The sequence below is a fragment of the Vespa mandarinia genome, chromosome 6, assembly GCF_050613455.1.
Source record: "Vespa mandarinia isolate Hongniang chromosome 6, ASM5061345v1, whole genome shotgun sequence".
In the NCBI taxonomy this organism is placed as follows: domain Eukaryota; kingdom Metazoa; phylum Arthropoda; class Insecta; order Hymenoptera; family Vespidae; genus Vespa; species Vespa mandarinia.
In genome coordinates, this window is record NC_140815.1 from 1,272,501 (window position 1) to 1,300,280 (window position 27,780).

Genomic DNA, 27,780 nt, shown 5'->3' on the forward strand with positions numbered 1-27,780 from the left:
ATCTATTTTGCGCGTCGATTTATATTCTGTAATAAAAAGAAATTAATTAATTACGCGAGGACTCTTTTGTTTATTTGTTGTATCGTGCATGTATCAGGTTGTTGTCATTGTCGCATTGCAGTGATTTGACTGAATAACGTAATATCGTAACTGTTAATTGTTTTTAGCAATAGCCATGCATACGCAAATCTTCATTGAAACATGTTATACACTTGTTACAGTATTATACATCCCTGTTTCGTCGAGATGGTCTTATAAATAATTTTTTTTGAGCTTCCTTTGAATTCTTTTTTGTTTCTTTTTTTTTTCCTTGGAAATAAAACGTATATTTTGTGTATTCGTGGTTTTTTTTAGTAAGTTGTACATTTTTACTCTGTGATGTGCATAATGTTATCTTTTAACAGAAGTTTGTTATTGATTGAGACACACTATTTTTTTTGGCACAGTTGATGATATATATCATAACGATATTCACAAATTATTATTATTATTATTATTTTTTCTTTTTTTTTTTTCGGAAATAATGTCTGCCATCATACAAATATTTTTACATATAATTTTCTGCATATTTGAAAATTACTATAATTATCCGTAAGTCTATATATACAAATCGTTTGATTCAAAATTATGCACTCATCTGTTTGAATGTAAAAGATATACTTTTGGAGGTGCTGTTTATTTCATTGGCATATATGAAGAGCACCTAATAATGTTTCATTACGTAATTTATTTTGTACTATAATAATAAACATTTTTGAATTTCTTACTGAGATAAGTTTTGATTGTATTATTAACAAAAGAAAAAAAAAAGAGAGGAAGTAGATCGATGTAAGCAAAGTTAAGGATATAATTTAAAGGTATCAAATAACGAATACTTGAAAGAAATCCTTTTTATATATATATATATATTTTTTTTTTTTTATATCGTACGCAAATACCGACAATATAATTTACATTATTATCATGATGTAAGATATACACTCAGGAAGTTCGCTGTGTTCGCTCTAACATCTAATATATAATAATTTTATTTGACGAATTGTGGATCGTGAAGTAACCTTTTTATAGGAAAACACTTTATAATTTATCGCTCTTAAGATATAATTAAATTCGAGAGAATATCGATAATCGCACATGTATTTACAAGTTTAGTCGACGAAACACAAAGGCCAAACAAAAGGTCTCTCGTCGCCTACTATATTTTCTAAGTTATCTTTACGTCTCTAAAGAAGTAATAATTGGGGGCCACGTGAAAAAATCTCAAAAGTTATCGTAGTTTAGAAAATAAACTTGCTGTTAGACAACTAAATCGTACTAGATGAGGATTCCTATTTCATGCACGCTATAGGGATTGTTAAGGAAGTACGGAGTTTCATGTAATAATAGAGATCGTCTACTTTTTTGTTTGAACAAAGAAACGAATAGATTTTTTTTTGCAATTTTATAGGAGCGACAAAAGATGTAAAAATCTTTTACTTGGAGTTTTTCATTTACGATTTGATTTTTGACAATCCTGAATAAATAAAATATTATAAAAGGAAAAGAAAAGAAACGAGCGTTTTTTTTTCTCTGCGACATCTAACGCAGAGATGTAATCGAATTTTTTTTTTCTTTTTTTGCTTTTTTCTATTTTTTTTTTCTTATTGCTAATCATTCAATTCTATATTGAAAATTGTATCGTGATATTTTTTTTGCATGATTATTTGTGTACGTTAATTGGAATGAAAGACATAAAAGGATGTGATCGTCCAATCCTCACAAAATATCTATCCACATACGATTCCTCTTGTCACAAGCCAATCTCCCTTGAGAATCTTCGTATACGAACAATGAACAATTGAGAAATTAAGGGAATACTTTGGAAATCTTTGAGTTATGTGATCGATTTTCTTTTAATTTTTCTTCGCATTCCCTCCCCTTTTTTATGACGATGATTATCCTCCGTTAATAACCGGTATAATCTTGCCAAGGCTGATTTTGTTGTCTGTAATGTTGTCCATTGTATGAGATTGGTTCCGGTGTTCTATAATAAACATTTCGTTGTCTCTCGTTTGGGATAGCTGGAGCTGGAACAAATTGTGGACTCGGTACGAATGATTTTTGTTGTTGTTGTTGTTGTTGTTGTTGTTGTTGTTGTTGACCGATCGGTCTGGAAATTTTATAATTGTCCTCCGAGGATTGTAAAACTGTGTCTCTACCGAGTTGTCTGTGAAGAGGTAAAACAAAACCACTGGGCAAGTTGGCCTCTTGATTTAACGTAGGTGTTAGTGCATCGTTTAATGTTACGTCGTACTCGCTGTCCGGAATATCTTGAAGTTTATGGGTCACCTCGTTTATTCTTTGTTTTACACGAAAACTACTTGGCCCGGAAGGTTGCTCATGAATATCTTCTGCTTTATAAGTCGAACTGTAGAGATTGGAAATTTCAGTTACGGATTGTCTGCTTTTGCTACGAATAGGTGATCCTGAGGATGTTGGCACTACACCATCGTTACTTTCCTTGTTACTAGTAAATTGTTCGGTAGACCATTTTTTGTTACTTGCCGGTACTTCTGGCTCGAGTGTTTTTCGAATTTCTTCATAAGATTCAGTGGTGACCAATTTAGGTATTGGATTTTGTTCCAATGATTTTGTTACTTCCTCTTCGTGTTGTCTTTCGGCGGGTCTACGTAATATTGGCCTGGCTATAGATATATCATATTCTTCCTGTCTCTGTTTTTGTTGGAGATCGCTCTGTATCACTTTGTAAGCGTCATATGTTTGTTTTTCCTCTTCGCGTTTACCGTCCTGATCGATTCGTTTGCTTTCTTGATCAGGGGACTGTTGAGCGTAATAATCTTTATGATTTTCCTCGTGTTGCTGTTGTAGGATCGTTCTTTCGGTACTTCTGTCCTCCTCTCTTCTCGGTGCTTTCGAACCAACCGGCGAGAGTCCTCTAGGATTGGGAACTCCACCTCGTGATGGTAAAAATGGTCTCTTGACAATGCGCACGGTTGTCCTTGGAGAAGGAATTGGTGGATCCTCAGGTTCGTCGTAATACTCCGATGAATACTCATCCGAGTAAGATGATGAGTGCTGCTGTTGTTGCTGCTGTTGAGAGTATTGAGGATCTTGTTCCTCCTCTTCTTCTTGATCTCGTTCTTGGTAGGTTGTATAATGAGGTGTTTTGATAGATTTCTTACCAATATCTTCCTCATCTTCGAACGATCCCCGAGCACCATTGTTGTTATTGTTGTTATTGTTGTTATTGTTGTTATTGTTGTTATTGTTATTATTGTTATTGTTATGCGATTGTAGGGGTCTTGTTGGGCGTTCCGGTCTTTCGAATCGATCCACGGACGTTTGCTTTGTTTCCGGCTCCACTTCGTGTACTGCCATTTCCGGCATGCATGTCGTGCTCGTCGTTGAGATCGGTCTTCTAGATGTCTCCGTGGTATCTGACAAATCTTTCGATCTGAAGGATGATCGAGATCTATCATCTATCGTTGGCCTATTGTCTCTTTCCCGTTCTAGAGGTCGACTCGAGGAATACGGTCTCTCGGGTCTCTCAGTGTCTTGATATCTTCCACGATCGCGATCCAAGGATCTCGAAGCGGAGAGATCTTTTCCACGATCGATTGATCGATCTCTGCCACGTTCCAAACTACGATCCCTTTCTCGTTCTCTCTCGTAGTAACGGTCTCTAGAGCGATCAGGATGCTTCCTGGGTCGTATATCATCTTCATCCTCGCGATATCGAGTTCTGTAATTAAAAATCATCCATTCTTTTATTTTCTACGAAGATTAAATAAACTTGCATGAACGATATGACGAATTTATGCGTTATTATTAAACCAATCCGATGTTTGATCCGTTCAAGAAACAACTGTAGTTTAGGTATGTTGTTCCTGAGTGCGTCATTAGTGTTCAGACGAGCAATGCAGATTAACGGGTTAACATCGATGAGTAGAACTGTATCTGTGTTGTGTACGTTACCTTACCTGAAGGGTCGATCTCGTTCCCTGTCCCTGACGTCGTAGAAATCACGATCTCTATCTCTTTCTCTATAAGTCGGTCTTCGTCTAAGTGGTCGTCTCATTGGTCTGATATCTTCGAGCTCGTCGTCATAATAATCGTCTTCAAGATCCACAGGTCGTCTTCGAGGTTCTTCTAAATTATAAGTAACATTATTGTAACGATTTTGGAATATATTATATTAAAGAAAATTTCACTCGAGTTATCTTGTTGAGAATATATCATTGCTCGTTCGTTTAGTTTTTGTTTTGTTTATCCATAGGAACAAATTAAAAAAAAAAGAAAGAAAATAAGAAAGGGAAAGAAGAAAATTAAATACCACTTTTTGTTAATAATAAAACCACAAAGTAGAAAGAAATACAAGGGGGAAAGGGAATAGTTTTTTGTTGAACACGCTTGTTAATCTTAAGAAAATAAACCTAAACTGGCGTTGAAACAAATGTAAATTGATCAAGTGGAACGGGAAGAACCGGCTTACCAGTAGATTGCGCAGACGTTGACTTATAAGCGTAGCGGTCTTGTTCGGATAATGGTACCGGTCTTCGAATTTTAGGTGGAGCCCTTGGTCTGGAATACACAGAAGAGATTGGAGCAGCTGGTTTGACGAGTCCTTCGGTAGCACCTATCGATCCTTGATTTGACAGAGCACCAGCAGAATCCTTATCATCATAATCATCCCTGAACCTATTATATTATTAGACAAAACAATGTATCTACATATATTTTGATCGTAGTATAAAATCCTTTTACTTACCTTTTATCGGAATACCTTCTATCATCGTTGTCCCTGCCTCTCGAATCGATCCTTCGATCGTCCAATTCCGAATCTTCGATCTCTCGCGATCTAGATTGTTCTTGTTCTCTATTCTTCAATCCTCTTGCGTCCTCTTCTGGTGGATCTCTTGGCCTTGCTTGATCCCTCCTATTATTTCTATTTGGATATCTTTCTCTAAGAGAAACGTCCCGATCTCTTTCGTCTCTTATTGCTGTATCCCTGGATCTAGCAGTATCTCTATCACGAAAATCACGATCGCGATCTCTTACATCTCTATCTCTATCTCTTCTATATTTCCTATCTTCGTACTCATAATCATCTCGTCTGTCATATCCACGTGGTCGAGTGTACTCGTCGTCATAATAATCCTCATCATAATAATCATAAGGTCTTCTTCTTGAATATGGTCTTCTTCGTCTTAATGGATCTCGTTCGCGCGAGGAACCTCGGCCATTCGACGAGGAAGCCACCGTGACCGGTGCGACAGTTGTGGTCGTCGTCGACGTCGAGGTCGTCGAGCTGGTCGTCGCCTTGTAGAGGGCATCGTTCCTATGCCAGTACTTCTTCGAGTTGGCGCAATCGACCTCGGACACGAAATGGCAAATGAAGGTTTTCTGATCGAATGCTGTGAAATTGGCACAGAGGAAGTCGTAACGTGTGCCGAAAAGGCAGTGATGATAGACCTGCCGAAAAGAAGATTTCTTTGTTTTGTTTCATGTGGCTTCTTTTTTTTTTTTGTTAATTATAAAAGATCTTTGAGATTTGAGGAAACCGTGAAACGAATGGTCGACTTTTGAAACGCTTTCTTTCGCTCTACTTCCACGAAATTCTTTTCTCGCATGCTGCTAAGAATCTCTCAGTCCCGATGTAGTAAGTCGAAACCATCGCTCAAGCGTAACCGTTTCTTTTATTTTTTTGTATTTTCTTTTTTTCTTTTGTAAAGCAAAAAAAAAAATAGAAAAAAGAAAAAAGAAGAAAAACATCGTTCATGGATGCGCAACGTAATCTTTATAATGTGATACGAGATAAATCGTGCGGGATTAGTTCTTCGTAAGATGATTCCGACGGAACGATTATATATCTTAGAAGTTGTCGTTTTCAAATCCATCCTCGGCCAAGTCATTTTTCATTGGGACCACAACTATTATTCATAATAGGGTAACACTTGGGACTTGTTTTATAGCTAATTGCGAAATAATATATCCATCGATCGGTGAAAGTGACGGAAACGCCATGTTGTACTGGCGTTAAAACTTTCGAGAATTTTTGAGCACGTTTCTCCTTCGATTTGGAAAGCGATACATCATTATCAATATATAGACAAGTACGAAATTTAACGTATTTATTTTCGTTCCCTTCTTCTTGTTTTTCTTTTCTTTTTCCTTCTTTTTTCTTTATATATATATATATTTTTTCTAGTTGATTATGTTGTCGACAGTTGACAGTTTTAACACACTTTTCAGAGAAACAGCCAGGTCGCCGGCGTTACCGTAGCTTTCACACCGTGCGGTATTATGCGTGTGTGTGTGTGTGTGTGTGTACGTATGTGTGAGAACGATCGTTTCGTTTCGTTTCGAGGCTTCGTGTGTGCACGCTATTGCGCACAGATGGAACTTGTCTCTCCGCGTATGAGCAGGATGCACGATTGTCTATCGCGCATACAGCCAACATGAATTATCTGACGGAATCATCTGGAATCATTCAGAGCACGTCCTTTCACTATCTGTCTCTTTCTATCTCTTTCTCTTTTTATTTCTCTTTCTTTTCTTTTCATTCTAATATCTTCTAATTCTTACTATTATCGACCGAACTTCTCCAATTTTTTTTCTTTCTTTTTTTTTTATGAAAAATGCAATTGCTCTTATAGTTTTGACATAACATAACGAACTGTTTAATGCTAATTACATCAATTGATATATGCGCACGTACATCAACGTAACTACAGAGATACATTTATTTTGCTTCTAATTGACGTGACTTTGAATTCAATATCTAGGATCCAGGATGAATGATTATTGATGATTGTATGTACGCATATATTTCTAACACTTTTAAACTATTCGATTCGTCGTAACTGTGTTCGTGTACGTGTGTGTTTTTAAAATTTCTATCGAGATTTAAGGGGAAAGCGAACAAGAAATCCGTTTGTTTTTCTTTTCTTTTCTTTTCCCTTTACGCCGACTGACTCGTAGACGAACGCAACGAATTTTCTTGCCGATATTTGCATAACAATGGTTTATCCACTCCCGACATACGGGTAAGCTGATCGATAAGTCCAGACGGAAGGAAGTTCCTTTGGCAATAGCTTTCACAATCTCGAGATTCGCTTAGCACGAAACGGTCAGGGATAAGAGACTTAGCAGACCACGAAAATATCTCCTTTCTGATTTACGTCCCTGTTCGTTGTTATTCTTCTCTTCCTCCGTTTTTACGAAACGAAGCCACTCGGAGATACTCCAACAGGAGAATAACTTCGATGATCGTCGAGAAATACAATTTTTTTTCTTTATTTCTAATGATCTTTTTCTTTTTGTGTTTCCTATTTAGATACTAACATGCAATATTTTCTTTTTTCTTTTTTGTCATTAATAGTGATACGTATTAAGCCGACAATTATTGTTTTAATCTTTGTTTATATTTGATATTAATGTTATTTTGAAGTTTATTTGAATGATATATCTCACTCGAAATGTTTGTCCTTGACACCTTTAACCTTACCTTACCTTTAACTTACACGTAGACGTATACTATAACTTTTTATCTTCTCTATTTGTGTCATTAAATTATGCGATAAGGTAAGAAAGTTTTCTTGAAAAGTATCGTTAGGTGCATCCAAGTAGTTATTGCATCTGGATGCGCAGAATATGAGCTCTCGCTTGAACTTTGCCTTTCAAAGTCTTTGGTATCTAGTACCGGGAGTTTGATTATTATTCTTACCTGACACTTGTGAGGTACGCTCGCATAAAATCCATCGTGTAGGCCGTCGCACTTGAAGTCAATGTCCTCGGGAATGCTGTTGTAGAATGGATAATCGCTCAGATTGTAACCGTTCAATTCACGCGGCAAATTTGGATCCCAAATATAATCAATTTGTGGGATTCCTGTTAACATATGCCCGGTAGTTATGTTTCCCTCCGACGAGTTTGTCGCTGGCGTTGTTGTCTGAAAAATAATTGTTAATTTTGGAATCGTTCGAAAATATTAAAATTGAGTTATATCCTGTCTCTTCATCATTTGCGATGATTCTCAAATAATTTTCTCGATTATTCCGAAGACATTTATATTATATCTATGCATATAAGTAAATACATATGTATATAGAAAGAAAACACTCGGCAGTAAGAATTCGTAATTGTAAGGATGATGTCACATTCTGGGTTTACGTGCGAAGGTGAATCTGTAGTTCTTTCTTCGATGAGAGCTTTTTTTATTCCAAGTTTAACCATCGATGCAATAAATTGATTATTTGTCTATACCTATTATTAATTAACGAATTTAATGGGATAAATCTTGTATATTAAGATATAGGAAGTTGACATTATGGAAATCTACTCGTATCTAACTTTTTCATTTCAAAGTGGTGATCTATCGATAATGATGATGATGATGATGGTAATAACGATAATGTCTTTCATCATATCATCGTTCAATCTATTCTAAATGATCGTTTTAACATCACGTATGAAAGCACAGATTTCTTGACATAAAGATCGTTAGGATTCGTGATTGTAGAATGGATCGAGATAGTGTCGTAAGTAAGTATCTATTATATATATCAGAGATAAACGATTGTCTTACCATTATAATGTGGTAAGTAGTACGACGGGAACATGATATAATGTTACTGCCATACTTGTTCGTCTTTCATTTTGTATCTAGTGTATTAGTCATTTAAGTATTATGTAAGTACTACATATCTTTCGGACAGTGAAACGAATAAAAAGTGTGTTGACAAGGTCATTCTTTAACTTTTAAATTTTGTCTGCACGTTAAATTTGACTTCTTTTTGACCAACTAAATAAGGGTAAAAATTATAAATGATAAATTTTCAAATGATATTATAGAAGATAATAAAATGACCTTATATAAGTTATAATATATTTTATTTAGAGTTTTATCTGTTAATCCGATAAAATTTAATAAGATAAGATTTAAAAATGTAGATTTTTGATTGATATTTAACCTTACCACGGCATCCTCATTCACGTTTTCCTCGAGACGTGATTCCTCGGTCGTGGTCGTCGTCGAAGTTGTGGCAATTTTAAATTTCGGTCTCGTCGGCTTCAGCGCATCCGTGATCGCGTTGATCAATAAGAATCCTGGAATTTGAATGAGATTTTTCATTGATTCTGACGTCACTCAAAGTCCTTTTGTATTATTTTGTGTAACTCGCATTTCGCCGATCGCCTGTCAACTTTGTCGTAGGAGTGAATAATTATCTTTTTCTCTTTTCATCTCTCTTTTACATTTCTGTAAGAACAAGCAGTGGCGTTCTCATTTGTGGCAGGAGGAAAAAGTATGGCGTGTTAGATCACTCGTAATGGCCTCGATGAGTCTCGTCTTCTTCGGGAGAAGCAGTAAAAGAAAAGAAAAGGAAAAAAAAAAAGAAAAAAAATAGAAAAAAGGAAAAGGAAAAAAAGAGGCAGCACTTCAAAGGCCACTACGCATCCTCCGATTGCGAAAATCGTGGAGAAGCGTCGGAGTTGCAAAACGCGGACGACGTGCAGATAGAAAGAGAGAGAGAGAGAAAGAAAGAGGGAGAAAGAGAGAGACAGAGACAGGGAGAGAGAGAGAGAGAGAGAGAGAAAGAAAGAGGGAGAAAGAGAGAGACAGAGACAGGGAGAGAGAGAGAGAGAGAGAGTAAGAGAAGCGCAGTGAGAGCTCTAACGTAAGTGTCGCAATTTTCAGACGAGGAGCGAGCAAGCGAGCGTATTCGGTTGGGTAATTGTTTTCAAACGGATCAAGGATATTTATCGATCGTTTCCTTTTGGTCTTCATCGATTATCATTAAGCTATATTCTTTTTTTAATCTACCCATCAAAGCAAAATTATCTTCACTCCCACATTAATTATATTTTATATTAAGAATATAAAAAAAGTTATAATGAAGAAATATGATGAGTATTCGAGTACTCGTTCGAACAAGATCAAGTGAGAATCGAAATGTGATTTAGATAGTAAATCGATTATTTATTATATCAATGATAATAGTATATTCTATACAAAAACTGTTAGGAATAGTATAGTCTATTATTGCATTTGTTGATTTTACTACGATAAAAGATTTAACATGATCCTCGAATGTAACAATTCACGATAATTGTAAATAATTTCGTGTTACTTTCTTTTTTAAATACGTTTCTTTGGTCGTCTCTTCGTAGACGATCGTTCTTTGAAACCGGTTCAAGGTCGAGCGAGTTAATGAGGAGTATCGGAAAATAAAAGGCATTTCGTTATTGCGGGCAAAAGAAAAAGACAATTTCTTAGTTTCGTGACTTTCTATAATAATACCGAGATATCTCGAGGGTAAATCATTACTGAGAGAGAAAGAAAGAGAGAGAGAGAGAGAGAGAGAGAGAGAGAGAGAGAGAGAGAGAGAGAGAGAGAGATTTAAAATCAATGATCGGTGTTTAGAATCAGAAGAAAAAGTAATAAATAGTATCGTAATGATATTAATCAATCAATATGATAAATAAATTTTCAAACAATTGATAAACAGAGACAGTAAAAAAGCAATAATATTTATTATCTAATCCTTATAATATATTTTGATTACGAGAAGAAAATTATGCAAAACATTTCTGTAATACATTGTACATTTCTTTCATATAAACTGAATATTTATTTTTCATATAACTCATCTTTCTTTCTTTCTCTCTCTTTTTTTTTGACTCTCTTTTCTCTCTCTTTTTATTTTATTCTCTCTTTATATTATATATCTCTCTCGATATTCAACTATCTGGTTTATGCTTTTCAACGAGCTATTGATCGAAATCATATAGGAAACGATATGATGGGGAACGAACGATTGTGATTCGAGATATTGAAGGTTCTTTAGGTAGCGTTTGTCGTTGGGCTCGTGAAACGTGCAAACGATACCATTACGGATGGAAAAGAAAGAAAGAGAAAGAGAGAGGCTGTCCTCGATGTTGAAAATACACGAAGTTGAAGCCAAGCGATGGTTGGTGTGTAGCACCTTATAACGGGACTATACTTTTCCGAACAGGGATCGATAACGAACGGTAACATATTGCACGTCGTATAAAAATAAATTATGAGAACGTGCACACATTCCAATTGTGGGAAATGTTAACGTGGGTGTGAGTGTTATTGCTATATGTGTGTGTGTGTGTGTATGTGTATATATATATATATATATATATATGTAAATATGTAAATAGGAATAATCTACGAATGTTACCAGCAAGAATATAAAAGCATTTTTTGTGACGAAATAGTATATCGACAAGTGCGCGTAAACAAATTGCCTCATCCTATTATCTTATGCTAAGCACAATAAGCAAATCGATTTCTGTCATCAAATGAGAATGACCTGACATTTTCAAACTGTAGGCGTGTTTACATGTCTTAACTTGTTAACGTGTGATGAGTATTTCAATGATGAATAATAAAAATAAAGAGAAAATTCACATAAATAAAGCAATTATAATTCTTCGTAAAGACATCAAAATAATAATTTTAAAAGAACTCATAAAGAAATGTTTTTGCCAATTAAAATTAACTTAATACTTTTCTTTTCGTAAGAAAGAAGATCGTTCGCTAACAATGGTCTTTTTAACCAAATGGTAAACAACCGTTACTCTAAACTCGACTCGCTGGCATAGACAAATATGGAGATTCTCCTGAAATACCTCAATCCTTGTGAAGAAATAGCGTGAAGAAAATTCTAATGTTTATCGCTATATACTGCTCATTATTTCCGGCAACTCTAAAAGGACTTTTACGAATGTTTTAATCCAAATAGTCTCGTATACCTACCTACCTTGTTGCAGGTAATATTAATGAACGCAAGTATTTCACTTCTATGACCACGTTAATTACGACATTTAGGTAGATAGTCGTGAAATTTAGTACAACGATTTTACTCAGATCTTTGTGAAAACGAAAAATATGAATTAATTTCGTTTTATATTATTTTCGATCGAGATATTAGTAATAATCTTCTATTTATTTAATCAATATCTTTATTAATAAATATTTTTATTAATTAATCGTATATATATATTTTGTAAAATAAATGATCAGTATATTTGAATACATTGGCTGGTATAAATTAAGTATCAGAGTTACGTCATTCCTATTACATACCGTTATTCTATTATAAATGACGACTTATATACAATTCTAATCAAATGTTTAAAAATAACAGCGTTTACCTGATAGAAATAGTAGTTTTTAATAATCACCTTGTACGCGTTAATACATAATGCCTATCTAGGTATATAGGTATTATATATTATATATGTACGTGCACGAAACGAATGTTTACCGATCGGTGAAAATGTCAGAAAGAATTTTAAATGTTAAAGTCCATGTCACGTGATCGATTTCGAATGGTCCAGTGAATGTAACGTGCTTGCGAGCTATAAGTAAGTAAATATGTTGCCGATTGAACTAAATTCCATTGCAAATTTATTTAATTATTTATTTAATTATTTATTTACTTATTTATTTATTCATTTTTATTTTTATTTTTATTTTTATTCTTTTTTCCCCTTTATTACATTCGTATCTCTTAACGAACAAATTTCATCGAAGCTCTCATAATATCGTCATTTTTAAAAATTTATCAAGCGTTGGTGGATACTTTGGAATTCCATACGTTACTTCCTACTTTCCTCTATCGATCTTAAGGATTTACGTAAACAAGCATTATAACTGAGAAGACGCGCGAAGTTATGTACATATATACATACAGACATAGGTATGTATATATTCGTATATACATACGAGTCTTTCTCGAGGGGAATAACGACAAAGAAAGCAAAATACGTTGATATTCGCAACAGGTTTACCTTCGTCCAATCGAACACCCCTTTATGAATTCTTGCAAAATCATTCGTATGCTAAAAATTGAAAGATTTGATATGGTTGATCATTGATTTATTCGTATTGAAAAAGAAAAAAAGGAAAGTATCCGTTTCAATATTTTTTTCTTCGTTAAATAGTTACTTAAGTACATATGTAAGTATATTCACGTGATGCGTTTGTATGAAGAAGTATATACGAGTTTAGTGTGAACTAGCCTTTATTCACTTTGAATGCAAAAATGTCCAGATGGAAGGTCATCCACTGTCTTCGCATTCCTCACCAAATACGGCGAGTCCAAAAATACTGGGAGACTAGGAGAAAGGACTCTCTTAGAGTTAAAGGAATGTATAAACACAGACTTAAAGGAGAAAAAAAAAGAAAAACAAAAGAAAAAGAAGAAAAAACGTTCAGTGGTGAGGTAAAACTCCGTAGAGGAAAATTTCTTTGGGTTTTTACTCACCAAATAAAGCGAGCAGAAGCCATCTTTTCTCCCGCATGTTGTCGTTACTGTAACAATAAAAGAAAAATTACACATTTCTATTTATTCTATGATTATAAATAAATTTATTGTAATAACGTATCCTTGTTGAGCTTCAAATTATTAATATAAAACTATAAATAGATATGGCAAGAAAGCGGAAATAAAATGAGAGAGAATGAAAGAGAAAGAGAAAAACGCCCACGAACAATATTTTTTATGGTATATGTACGAATTTTGAATTAGTATAAGCGGTATGGTAGCATAATGGAAGCGTACTCTCGACGTCGAATGTGTGTACCATAGAGGCGGTCGAGTGTATGGCTAAGGATAGAAACTTTCTCTGTGCTGTCACCACTGCTAACTATATAATGCAAGAATAATGTAGGTGTTATATAAATGCATGATCACGTAATATCAGGTGTGACTTTGTCGTCATCGATACCATTGATAGATTTTTGTTTCTATTCATTCTTATCAAAATTGAATTTTGAATTTGAGTCCTCGAGAAATCTAATCACGTTCGAGAATTATTTCTTTCTTTTTTTCTATATAATTAAATCGTGATTTAGCGAAGCCGAATCATTCATCTATAATTACAAAATTAGCGAAATGTAATTCCGGTGTCCATATCTACCGGTTCTTTCGCCATTCGTGTATGATTTTGTATTGGCTTCGAGTGCTGTATCTATTATATATAATATAATAGTACATATATTACTTTTTGTTTTATTATATATATTTGTTTTATCATATTTGTACATATTATTATTAATTATTAATAATTGTTTTCTTTTGACTTCGAGTATTATATTATATTTAATAGATATAATAAAATGGTATATATATTTTTGTTTTGTTATATTTCTATATATTAATTATAAATAATGAATAATAATAATATATGTATAATATTATATTATTTTTCTTAATATAATATTTAATATTATATTAAGATATTTATTGATATATTATTAATATATTTTTTTGGATATACCAAGAAACTCTATACCGAGAAATGTGTAAATTGATAAAACATATGATGTTAAGAGGAAAAAGATTATATTAAATTGAACGAGTGTTATCGCGATACGAGTACGATAAGAGCGTAGACGATCGTCTTGACATTTGTAACTGCATTAATTGACGCAAAAGAATCTTCCTTTCGAATCGTACGAGAAGTACGATACGAAAGTTTATTCTGAAAGGTCTTGTCTTTACTATATTATAGTCAGCTCATCAATAGACAATATTGTTTTTCACATATTAGTTCTTAGATGTCTTCTTTTTTTACGTGAATATACATTGAAAAGAAATTATACAATCGGTCGTTTGATTAAAAGTTTTTATTAAAGAAGAAACGTTCGGAGAATATTTTCGATATATACTACGTACGACCTTAAGGTTTTGAACTTCTTGATGACGATATTTTGGAGTTAGGTCTTTTTATTGTTGGATACATTTGGTGAAAGTAACCTTGCATCATGCTCGTTTCGTATTGGTTCAGTCCCGTTTACCTATTCGTTTTTTAATGGTTATTTTTAAACGAAATCATCTATCACTAGAAAGTACGGGCGTGTACTTATTTACAGGTGTAATGGAAGTGTACGGAATGGTAACGATAGTAAAATGAATTAGGCAATTGGGAAAAAGTTTTATTACTCATTTCCGTTATTAACAAATAAAAGGCAAAGATTCTATGGATTTGTTTTATGTAAGTTTCGTGAAATTCGTTATTATGAAATTAATCAGTAAGATTTATCAAATATCGTCAAATGTTGTTTTTAACGATTTGATAATATTCTATCGAGAAATGTAAATATATTAGATTTAATTAATACTTTGTTTATGTAAAAATGAAATTTTAATTATACGCTTAAGGTTTCATTTTAAAATTATTTAAGTTTCGGGAGAATTTCGGATACGGAAGAAGAAGAATCGTTCAGTGATCTCAAAAGACTTCCTTGAGATCTTTCAATGTTCCTTTCATGTAACTTCCGTAGGGTGTTAATCCAAACCAAGAGGATTTCCCAGACAGCTTGAGAACTCGAGTAGTACATTGTGACATGAGACAAGCTATTACGAAAACTTGTGTAATAGAATGACATGGTCCTTCGTTTCTAACTAACGGCAAAATCGTTGATGAACTCTGTTTCTCTATTGCTTTCACACATACATACGAACGATAATGATCTCTTTAGAAGCGAACTGGAGCACGGCGATAGCGAGGTTTAATTGACGCGAAATATGCCAGTCGGTCTTTGGCATCGATTTATGGAGCGTTCTACATTTTTGAGTGAAAACCGAGACGAAAATTTTAAATAACCAACAGCAAAATGGTCGTCTTGAACTTTCGTAAAATTATTTATATAGATATCTATATTTTTACCTATTACATTACATTACACGTTATCACAAAAATACATACATATGTACATACATATATGTCATGAATATAAATATACGCAAAAACGTTTATAAAATCATCCAATCGTCATTGTTAAATTTTTAATCATTCGTGATAAAGTATAAGAAAAAAGGATAAATGATAAAGGATAAGAAAAATTTTAATGACATTATATTAAAGGATTTTAATTAAATTAATAAATATATTTTAATTGGACGATTTTAATATTTAGATCGGTCGACTAAAAGCAACGATTAACCTTTTTAATTCAACGTGCTAAGCTAGAAATTTATGGTCGTTTATTATTCGACGACTGACAGCATACATTGAAAACGTAAAATCTTCGATACGATCTAAGTAGTAATGCGAATCGGATATCTCTCGTTTCTTTTTTCTTTTTTTTTTTTTATCGTAAGATGGTATCTTCTTTTTTGAGAAAAGAAAATACCACAGTGGATTCTTCTTCGTACGGAAATCAAAATACATACATACTTACACAGAAGGCGATACTCGTAACGTTACTTTACGGTAAATTACGTTACGTTACGACATACGAATAACGGTCATCCGCGACCACTAAAGGTTACCGGAAATGATGACTGAAACTACTACAACTGTTAACTTACACGCTCGATTCGCTTTTTCAAACAATGAAAATTGATTATAAACGAAGTTATTAATATAATTAAAACGTCGAATACCGTAGAAGTTGAAAGATCATATTTAATTTTTCAGATTATATTAAAACCATAAGATTTCTTTTAAAAAAACAATTGAAAGATTAAAAGTATAGATACGTATATCTTAATAATAATAAAATTTAATGTAAAAGAAAAAAAGAAATGAATTTTCTTATATCGTTTGATTTAAAAAAAGAAATGTATTAGATAAATGTATCGATTTATATGGTCAATTGTTAATTGGATAATGTGAAAAAACGTTAATTCATTCTCGATCGATAAGTGAAATAGATTAGTGTTCTTTTTATACTAAGATACGAACAACTTTCATATTTTTCGTATTTAATTTTCATAATTATATAAAAATTCAATAACCCACGATTAATTTTTGCGTATCACATTTAACAGGACAGTAAGTTCGATATTTTTTTCTTCTTCTTTTTCTTCTTCGATTGAGTATGCGCCAAGGCGTGGTTACAAAACTCGATAGCCTTCAAAAGCAGAGCACGCCGTGGCAGGCTTTCATTTCCTCGTGTCTACAAATACGAATGCTGAAGCGAATGATCAAGTCTGGAGTGGTATATTATTGAGTAAATTACCGGTTGAAGAAAAATTTGCGTTGTGTTATTGCTCGCTGGTTAATATGCGGATTCAAAGAATCAAAAGAAAAAGAAAGGGAAAGAGAAAGAGAAAGAAAAACAGGGAGAGAAGAGAGAGAGGAAAGAGATAGAAAAAGACAAGACTAACGTCGATCAAAGGATGACACTAGGTAATATTATGATATATATATGACCTTTCACCTTTTCTTATAAGATTATCATAATTTTTCTTTTTAGGTGCGCCTATATTCGATAGTAATGTCATCAAAAATCTACGTCTTTCGTAATCGTCTCTTGGAACGTAACATATCTTGCTTTTATCGTGTTATTACCTTTCTTGGACGACGAATTCGTTGTTAGCTCGATTACATGAGAGAATAATCGTATAAGAATTGGTAGTGATTTATCGTCTATTCGAATTGATTTATGTATATTTGTCATTAGTCGTGATCGGGATAAAGATAGGGCAAATGAAGTATACATCTATGATAAAAATAAATCGTGACGTTTCAAGACCGTTAGATTCAATGTGTTTGATCATGATGTCTTTCCATATTCTGTCTTTGATAAAAGTTGATCCGTTAGAATCAGACGTGTTTAATATTGTATGTTACGTATTAATCATAATCATACAAATGTACGGATATAATATTTGTCAAATAATTAAACATACGAAAATAATCGAAAATTTAACGGGAGAAAAGTTTTTTTTAAAAGAAACGAAGAGAAGAGGGATGATGACTTGTTCAGGTTGAACATGATTTTCAAGAGTAATTTTGAACAAGGCGAAAATTAATCTTTGGCAAGAACCAGCTAAGTTCCACTAGGGCATACATAAATACTACATATCTATGTATGTATCAATGTATATATGTGTTGGTATCTACTCTTTTGTCACGATCCTTCTACTCTAGATAGATTGGTCACGATGTTCATTCGGCCGAGAATATGTACAAGACGGTTTCGCACGGTACGAATCCGGTTTTGTTTTTATTTCATATATGGTTATATTACTTTCATCGAAAGAAGAACGCGTTGTATTGTTTATTATTATTATTTGTGTATATCTATATCGAATAATACGTGTAATATACGTTTCATACAGAAATATTATTAATAATAAATATAAATCAATATATATATATATATATATATATATATATATATAAGTATATTATCTTTATATGTAAATATTTAAAAATATACAAAATATTATTTTTAACGAAGGAAGAACACGTTGTTTTTCTTATTACTATCTATATGTATATCTATAGTGAATAATACCTCTAATATATATGTTATATACAGACATTATTATTCATGGATCTGTGTAGTTATATGTTATATAAACATATATTGTTTTTGCATGTACATAAGTACTTGAAAACTTTTATACGAATATATTACTTCCAGAGAAGGAAGAACGTGTTGCTTTACTCATTATTATTTATGTGTATATTTATATCGAATAATATGTGTAATATAAGTTTTATATACAAATATTATTATTCATAGATATAAATCAATATCTATGCCGATATATATAAATGTATATTATTTGTGTATATATATAGATATTTGAGAATTTCTATACAAAATATGTATAATATACAAATTGAATTAATAACCATTGACATGTAAAATAATACTTCATTTAATAAGTATCTTCGTGTGCTATTCATTGCACGGTTCTTTGAAGAGGATAGGCTCTAGGTTAATTAAATAATAACATTATTAAACAATAATTGTCTTTTAAATTTTCATAAAATTATTTTTTTTTTAAATATGTATTTATATTTTTCTTCAAATTTTCTCTTACTCAAATTACACTTTATACGTTCAATTTCTATTTTATTTTTTTTCTCCTTTCGAACTAATACTTCCATAATAAATTATAAAATCATCCAGACATTTTTTATTTCTATAAAAAATCACGATTATTTATTTTTTATTTTATTTTTAACCGATATATTTTTATGTGAAGAATCAATTTTCTTCGCATATTCCTTCTTAAAATTATTAAAAACGATTTAGCTATTATACAAAAAATTAATCGAACTTAAGTTAAGAGAAAGTAGTGGATTTTAGAGATTATTATAGGATCCTTAAAATATTTTCTTTAGAATGTTGAAAATTTATGGCAAATTTAATGCGGATACGTTGAATAGTATAGAATCTTTTATATAATAAACATACTTTGACTTTTATATACACCTACTCATATACACACACATACCCACGTAGAAGATTAGAAAAAATTTAAATATTTTGTAGTAAATATTCGTTTCATTTTAATAATAAACAAGACATTAATTTTGGCAATAGTTATCAATTCAGATTATATCTACCTATTTGATTTCTGTGGATACACATTTCATACCAATAGAAAATATTTGTAACGTTCATCATGGTAAGTATACAATATATGATTATCAACGTTAAAGACATAGAACGTCGTTGAATAACTGTTAAAATAACGACACATAGACGCTTTATTATATTATACTACTTATTAATAGAGTCATATTTATATTGTCTGACACGAACTATTTATTCTAATACATTTTCCCATGTGTAAAGAATTTGTATGGAATAATATTCCATAGATATTATCAGGTACGTGTTTCTTCGATTATATATGATAAAAAGAATCGTATCCGAATTTCTTGGAAATTATATATGCATATACATATATATGTATATATGTACATACGTAATCTCTGATGAAAGTTAATATACCTCGATCAGCGTGAATCTCGTTACGGTAGTTCGATGCTCGGTATTTACAGTTTCGATCCAATCTTAAATCTTAGATCCGTTAGAGTTGCGTTAGATTGACTACTATATCTGGCCTATGCCCTTGGAAACGAACATTGTTTATTTCTATTTCTTTCTTTCTCTCTCTTTCTCTCTTTCGTTTATTTCCATACGACTTATGATTCGTGTCAGTTGCGTATATACTATACATACAACATATGTATGTATATACATAAATCGAGTTTCTGCATCAATGCACCGAGATTTATAATCTGGTACGTGTGTCTTGCACGTGCAATAGTTAATTATGCGTTTACCAACCGCTAAGCTTCATATCATTGTACGATAATATCGCGAGAAAATGTTTATTACTCGAATTTTTTTACTTCGTTGTATTAGACAACCGGGGTTTCCAAATTTTCAATCATAAGTCTTGATTGTCTATACATATAATATCTGATTACCGTGGTAAGCATGTTTCTACCATAATAGATGTCACGATAATTTCTTCGATAGAGAACTTTTCCTTTTATTAAATGTTAAAAGTCGAGCAATGCCTTGCTCAAGATTCAGACTTAATGCCGCGTAGCTTCTCGTGACGAGTCGTTGAGATTATCCACGAACAAGTCCGACATCAACCTAAGTACTTACCTACACGGTATTTCGAAAATACGTCTTCTGGGATTACGTTAACGTCTTTAAATCCGCGAATCGCTATGCCTTTTAACGTTTACCTCCTTCATAAGATTTTAACCGATTCTTCGTGATCACGACGTACCAATCGAGATAGCAAGACTGAGAGAATTAAAATATAACGTTGTGTTAGATCACATAAAACGTAACGTTGATAATTATTAAAAAGAATATCGATTTATAATACATTGTTAGAATGTCTCCTCGCAATACTCTTTTTTTTTTTATTTTGACAATGTCTAATAATGTCTAATAATTATTATTATTATTTTTTCTTTCTTCTTCAATTCTCAATGTTCGAGTATGCGAGTTCGTTCAACCAGGAATCGATGAAACAACGTACTCTTTCATAGATACTTTAATATATAGATATATACGTAAATATATATATAATAACGTTTAGCTTGAAATTTTCTACAGGAATAAGTGCTCCCACGATGCTTCACGACGTTGCTACGAAGTAGTCGGGAAGCGTTTTGGTCGCTTTTGCCGGCTGAAGAAAACCGGCTTGGAAATAAAATGATTTCACTCTTGGCTGCGAATAAAATTTATTCGAGCGTAAAGTGCCGTTTCGCGTTGTTTTATCGGTTCATTGTGTAAGATCGAGTAGTTCTCGAAAGAAAATATAGTTTCGTCTGTTATCCGATACTGGGACAAAATATTAAAGAAAAATATTTCCGATCGTTTCCGCGATAAGATCGTGTTCTATTATCCTTCACTTTTCCGGTGAATTATATTGTATTATATATTTGTTTATTTATTTATTTTTTTTTCGATCGATTTTTATCCCTCCTATTCGTTCGACGTTTAATTCGATTGAAATTCATCATTGTAGAAAATAATTTTCGTATTATTTGAACAAGTTCCATGAATCGTTTCTTTTCGAGATATTTTTCGTGTGAAAATATCACGAAACGTTAATATAAATCGATAATATCTATTCATTGGAAATTATTTTTTTTTAAATAGACATTTCGTGAAAGCGATATCACGCAACATCGAATACGAACAAACCATCGTTGTTAATACATTTTAAACGTATACCATTTTTGGTCGTTAATCTTTTTATTTTAGAAAGAGTGTGTATGCTTTGATATTAACGACTGATTGGATTTAAAAAAAAAAAAGAAATAACAGTTTCTCTCGGTATATTTCAAAGATTAACGTTATGATATTTTTCGATATCTCGTATACTTTCACAATCGAGTTATTTTATGAAGGACGAAATGTAAATTTCATGATTAATTTTTATATCGTTTCGACTAATTATCGATATTCAATTATCTAAGAAATATCTTAAATTTTATTTAACGTTTTAACGAATCAGATTATCGTTTTCGATATCTCTGTATTTCCAGTTGATTTGTTAAATGACTCGAACGAATCTTAAGGAAGGCATAGTATTTCGTGTAATGCGATTTAAGACGAAGCGGATTTTAATCCGTTTATATATATCTAGCTACTTCAAAATTGATCGATTTACGATTGATTTAAGAATAACGAGAATGTTATTGAAAAACGCAAAATGACATCTCTCATTAAATACCTTTTTCTGATTTCGATGAGAAATAGTAAAAATCAGAAATTACAAATCACTTTTCTATATGCACTTTTCTCTATATGCGATTATCCCGAGGAAAAAATAGATAAAGTACTTATGTGTCTATGTGATATGCGATTGACGAGATAATCGAGAATCGAAATGAGTGGAAATTCGAAATGATACTTCGATTTTTCAATTTAACATTGTCACATGCTAAAAGAAATCTGATTTAAAGCAAATCGCCGATAGAGATTAAAAAGAAACGAATTTCATTTGAAATACATTTTCTTTCATATTTTTTTTCTTTTTTCTTTTTACGTGGGAACTTCTTTTCGTGAGAACAGAATGATAAATCCTTCCGGCTTTTTGAATAAAATTCGAATAAACGAGAAAGTCAATTTCCGAAAAAAAACTTGATCATTTGTCTTTACTTCTTTTTCAGAATCTAAATAATGAATGGACAAACGTAAATTGCTTATATTTCTTTTTATTTCCCTCCTTTCTTTCAATAATTTAAACGACGAACACTAACATTGAAAAAAATTTTCATTCGTTACTTATTACGTTCATTTTTCAAACTCATTTTACTTAATTATTTCCTGTTAACGAATTATTTCCTATGGACATATTTAAAGTTAATTATCTTCGTTAAATATTATTCATCCGCAATAAGTCGACATATCGAATGAATAAATCTTATATATAATAATCTCGATTCTGTCGACTGTCTATGGATATAGGATAAAAAGAATGACAAAATTATGTATACTTACGTACTTACGTTTGTACTTACTTACATACGTACATACATGGGAAATGGCGGACATGCTTGTTAAAGTAATCGCCTATGTCGCGATATACTATACATATATATACACTCACACATACACACACATATATATATATAATATATATCATATGGTGAACTGAATTTTCACTGCCAACTATGATCATCCGTCGTTACTAACAGTACAACGTACGATTAGTACCGGATCATTACGCGTCCCACGATGATTCTTTCGAGAGAGTTCTTGTCGCGGTTCTTTGACCTCAAGTTAACCACAAACTTCTTATTTGTAGGGTCGCTCTGTTCGTCGCCGTCGTCGTCGTCGTCATCGTCGTCATCGTCGTCGTCATTGTCGTCGTCGTCGTCATCATCGTCGTTGTCGTTGTCTCGTTCCTGAGGGTACATGTCCTTGAGAACGAGTACGGAGTGATCCTTGAACCGAGCAGGAACGTTGTTCGACTGGTATCGTTGCAAAACTAATTTCTCGTTTAACCACGAAAGTAGATATATAAGCGATATATACATATATATATATATTCTTCAAATGTATTCTGTATATTAATACATATGTATAATTTATAGAGTATGGTTGTAAAGGATAAACGGTGCAATCACGAAAGTAAATTCCAACCATCGGTGACCCGCCTTTCAACGTAATTTTCTATCCAACGTTCTACAAGCCCTTCGCTCGTTCCGTATAAATCTCGATTTGTCTTTCCCATAAGGGAAAGGTAGGTATATCGAGAATGTACATAACCATTTACATTGTATATACATATACATTAAATATCTAGTCTGTAAAATATCTATGATGGTGATTGGTTATATTATATAAATACGTATCGAAAACGAAGGTTTTATCGTTAGGAATCTGTACGATATGAAAAATAACGTTTTATATTTACATCAACTGGAAGTATATGGGATCGTTTACGTAACATTGTAAGTATATATATGTATATGTGTGTGTTATATATGTATACATATATAATATCGTATAAGTATCTTACTTCTCCGGTGGTATGCGTCTAAGCGATCTATAGATATAGTACGAAACGAGTCATTGTACGCTTTACAAGGAATTTACGACCGAAGTGATTTATCGTTGTTCCGATAATCGATCGATCATTTTTCACATACAAAATATCCGTTATTGCAATATATATATATATTATATATATATATTATATATATATATAAGAATATATATGTATATAATTTACTTTCTTTCTTTCTACATATATAATTTTTTTAGATCGAATGTCAAGAACTTTTTTGAAGAAACTTTTGTTATTTTTATTTCTGTAATCATTTTTTCTGAAAAAAAAATGATCAATTCTGAAAGAAGCCAAAGAAGAAGAAGGAAAAGAAAATGTAGGTGTTGACACGGTCAAAAAATCGGTCGATTAACGATAAGCCTCGTTACGAATGTAACAGGATCAACCATAAAACTATTGGTGCGTTTGATTATGGCGAAGTAGCTGCTTTATTTTTCCGTCGGCGTATCTCGTCGGAGAAAGCCGACGAGTACGCCGGCCCGTTCTGTGTCGTAACAACGCGCTGTGCGATATTGTTTATGAAAAGAGAGCCGACGAAAAAATGTCGAATGTTCGGCCTTCGGCTTGTCCCTATATATACACGCATGTATACTTACGAACGTACATAACAGGGTAGGGCATGTAAATGGAACAGTTGAAGGTCTTCGTTCATATTTAATAGATGTATTTTTTATGAAAAGATTATTCTTTTAAGAAAGATAAGTATAACGATTGTTTAGCGATAAACAAATTATTCGATCTTTTTCAAATTTCCATTTAAATATCTCAACCTGTTCATATATAGATATATGGGTATATAAATGTATTTATATATATATATATTTATTTATTTATTTATTTATTTATTTATTTATATGTAAATATGTATATATATGTATATATATATATTTATTTATTTATTTATTTATATGTAAATATATATATATATATGTATATATATATTTATTTATTTATTTATTTATATGTAAATATGTATATATATATATATATATATATATATATATATATATATATAAAAAGATGTAGAGACTAGGCGTGTCGCCTCTAACGGGCTCCTCGCAAATTAAATTCACTTTCGAACGTGCGTACGGAATCCGCCGATCGAAAGTGAACGTAGACGCGTTAGAACGAATGTGTACGGGCGTTCGTTAGAATGCGTGTGATTGTACGAGCGAACTCACTCGGGGACAATTTTTAACGAGAATTTTCTAACCAGATAAATAATCACGTTGGTTCGACGTTCAAATTTTCGACGTGTTTGAGAACATTAACGAAAGTTATATTCGTCGACCTGTCGTCTTATACGACTACATTGAGTAGTCATAAAAAAGAGAAAAAAAAAGAAAAAAAATTCATGGAACGTTCGATGAGCACAAGGCATGTTTGTCGACAGCACGCCAGGTTACGTGCTGGATAAAAAGAAAAAAAGAAAGAGAAATAAAGAGAATGGGTGTTACGAACTACCTTCAATTCTTTGCTATTCTCAACTAGGTAATAGTTTTATTCGAGCGAAATTAGCTATATAAGAGAATCGAGAAGAAGAAAGCGAATTGGCGATGTTCTTGGGTGGAGCATATCGAGTGGAAAGTCGAACGTGTGTTGGAATCGATGACGAAATTTGCTCGTTTCAAAATGAGAGAAGAGTAAAAAAAAGAGAGATTGTGCTATATAAAAAGATAGAGAAAGAGAGAGAGAGAGAAAGAGATAGCAAGAGCAAGAGTAAAAGAAGAGCGGCCATCTTTCTTTTCTTCTACCCTTTGATTAATAAAATAAAAGAGTTTGTAAGAGAGATCGACACGAAAACGGTATATCCGCTCGCGTTATGCTTCGTTGTTTAGCGCTGAGAAAACGATTTATCGCGAACACGATCACGCTCGGATCTTCCGGGAGATGTTTCAAATGATGATTGAAAAATTCACGATTTCCTGTATTTCTTATTATCGGCACGATAACTTACTTTCAGTTCTCCTTTCACCCTTACATTCACACTATATGATTTATTTTTTATTCTATTTCGAATTTCGTTTCGGTATTGCCAACAACTCGAACAACTCTTCGCTCGAAGAGTTCACGTGGAGAGTTTGCGATTATTGCCACAATATCTGAAGGAAAACGTTTAACTGAGATTCGCGCGTTTGTAAGATAAACACTGTGATTATACCGGTCTCCCACCGATGGGGTAATACAAAATAGAATTTCATTAGACTGGTTTAAGTCGCGTGCTCTTTTTTTCCCCAAACTCTCCCTAAGAACGTTCAGTTGATCAACAATTTCTAACCGCGAATCACCTATTTTCGTTATTTCTTTTTTTTTTTTCCTTCAAACAAAATATCGTTTCACTCTTTCCTTTTCTCTCTCTCTCTCTCTTTTTCTCTTTAACATCAAGATAGAATAAACTAATGATAAGTGAAATTCACTTAAGACACCGACCTGGTCTCACGGCTCCGCTGTTTCTTCGCTGTTTAATCCCTCATGAAAGCACCGGTCCTCTCATGAAAGCACACTATGAGAAAGAGAGAGAGAGCAAGAGAAAGAGAGAGAGAGAGAGAGAGAGAGAGAGAGAGAGAAAGAAAGAGAAAGAGAGAGAGAGAGATAGAAAGAGAGAAAGAACACTTTTCCTCCTTTCTTTTTCTCTATATCCAGTACACACAATATAGTGTTTAAAAGTAAATAACGAAATAAAGTAAATAACGAAAGGATAAAGAATATAATAATAAAATAAAAGAGAGAGAGAGAGAGAGGGAGAGAGAGAGAGACAGAGAAAGAGAGAGGGGGAGGGGAAAAATAGGATAGAATAGAAACGAATTCACTCGCGTTAATTAAAAAAAAAAATACAAAACCCCCGAAGGAAATAATATCTTTTGTTCGCACGTTTTCGAGATAGTGGCAAGACGACCGCGCGTCCGGTCCAGTCAGAAGACTGCGGTCTGGAAGTGGAAAAGCCAGCAGCAGGAGCGTTGCGCTTGGCCCACCGTCGTCTGGTCGAGCTTTCTACCAGTCGAGGATAAGATTGAGGAGGGGAACTCGGACTTGCATTGGCGTCCTCCTACTCCTTCTCGATTTGACGTTCCACTCTTCTTTGCTGTTACTACGTTCAATGGCGTAGAATCTTATTGCCTTTCTGATGGTTTTACGGGTTCTGTTGGAAAGGCTAACTCCTTTTTCTTCGATTCCTCTCGTATGAAACTCGAATACACCTGCGTCATCACAAGACAAAGTTAAGTTAATGAATCGTTAGATCGAACAATCATTACAAGTTTTCATTAAGGACAAGATTCTATGATATTGATAAATAGATTTTAGATTCAATAGATATAGATCCGTCTAGGGGAGGGGGAGCGAGGTAAGGACGGATGTATAATTTTCTAATCGGATGGATTGGAATACGATAAACGAGAGAAGCTCGAGTTTAACCGCAGAAATAAGAAGAAAGGATTTGAAGTCGATGAAACCGCAGGGACCAGGCTTCCCCGAATCATAAATAATATCTTATAATGTTCGTTATAATCGTCGTATCCCTCGAATATCTATCGAAACAAAGTGAAAGTGGAACGCGTGCTCTCTCGACAAAAGGACGTGCTAGAGCTCGACTCGCAAACGCGACATATGCGGCGAGGGCCAACTCGCCGTTATTTTCATACGATCGATAGCCATTTTGATGATGGTCTACTTCGTTTAAATCGATCGATTAAAAAATTTCGATTAAGTTTAGATAATTACTTGCCACTTCCTCGCCATAGTTCCTTTTCTTTTTTTTGTTTGTTTTATTTGTTTTTTCCTTTTTTTTTTTTTTTCTTTTACACATCGAACACATAAATTTTTTTTTTCATTGGAGTCTCCCTTCCGAGAGAATCGGAAGGTCGACTTCTTCGAGTTCAATGCCTCTTAGGCTCCTTTAAGGACAATCGATCCTTCTTTATCTTTCTTTATTTACTCG

The 27,780-nt window shown here is 32.9% G+C and overlaps 1 protein-coding gene across 3 annotated transcripts; it reads right to left on the bottom strand.

The window, feature by feature from the left end:
• Positions 1 to 899: 899 nt before the first annotated feature.
• Positions 900 to 26,817, bottom strand: LOC118440810 (uncharacterized). Of its 3 annotated transcripts, none has more exons than XM_085658023.1 (8): positions 26,274 to 26,817; positions 13,302 to 13,348; positions 8,978 to 9,108; positions 7,727 to 7,951; positions 4,769 to 5,472; positions 4,493 to 4,698; positions 3,981 to 4,146; positions 900 to 3,742 (listed from the first exon to the last, which is right to left on the bottom strand). In XM_085658023.1, the coding sequence occupies exons 2-8, from the start codon at positions 13,336 to 13,338 to the stop codon at positions 1,945 to 1,947; spliced, it is 3,267 nt and encodes a 1,088-aa protein (XP_085514149.1). In that variant the 5' UTR covers positions 13,339 to 13,348; positions 26,274 to 26,817; the 3' UTR covers positions 900 to 1,944. The 3 variants fall into 3 exon arrangements, with proteins under 3 accessions (XP_085514149.1, XP_085514147.1, XP_085514148.1); XM_085658021.1 differs by having other exon boundaries at positions 3,981 to 4,149; positions 26,274 to 26,816; XM_085658022.1 differs by having other exon boundaries at positions 3,981 to 4,149; positions 26,715 to 26,733.
• Between the last annotated feature and the right edge of the window lie 963 nt (positions 26,818 to 27,780).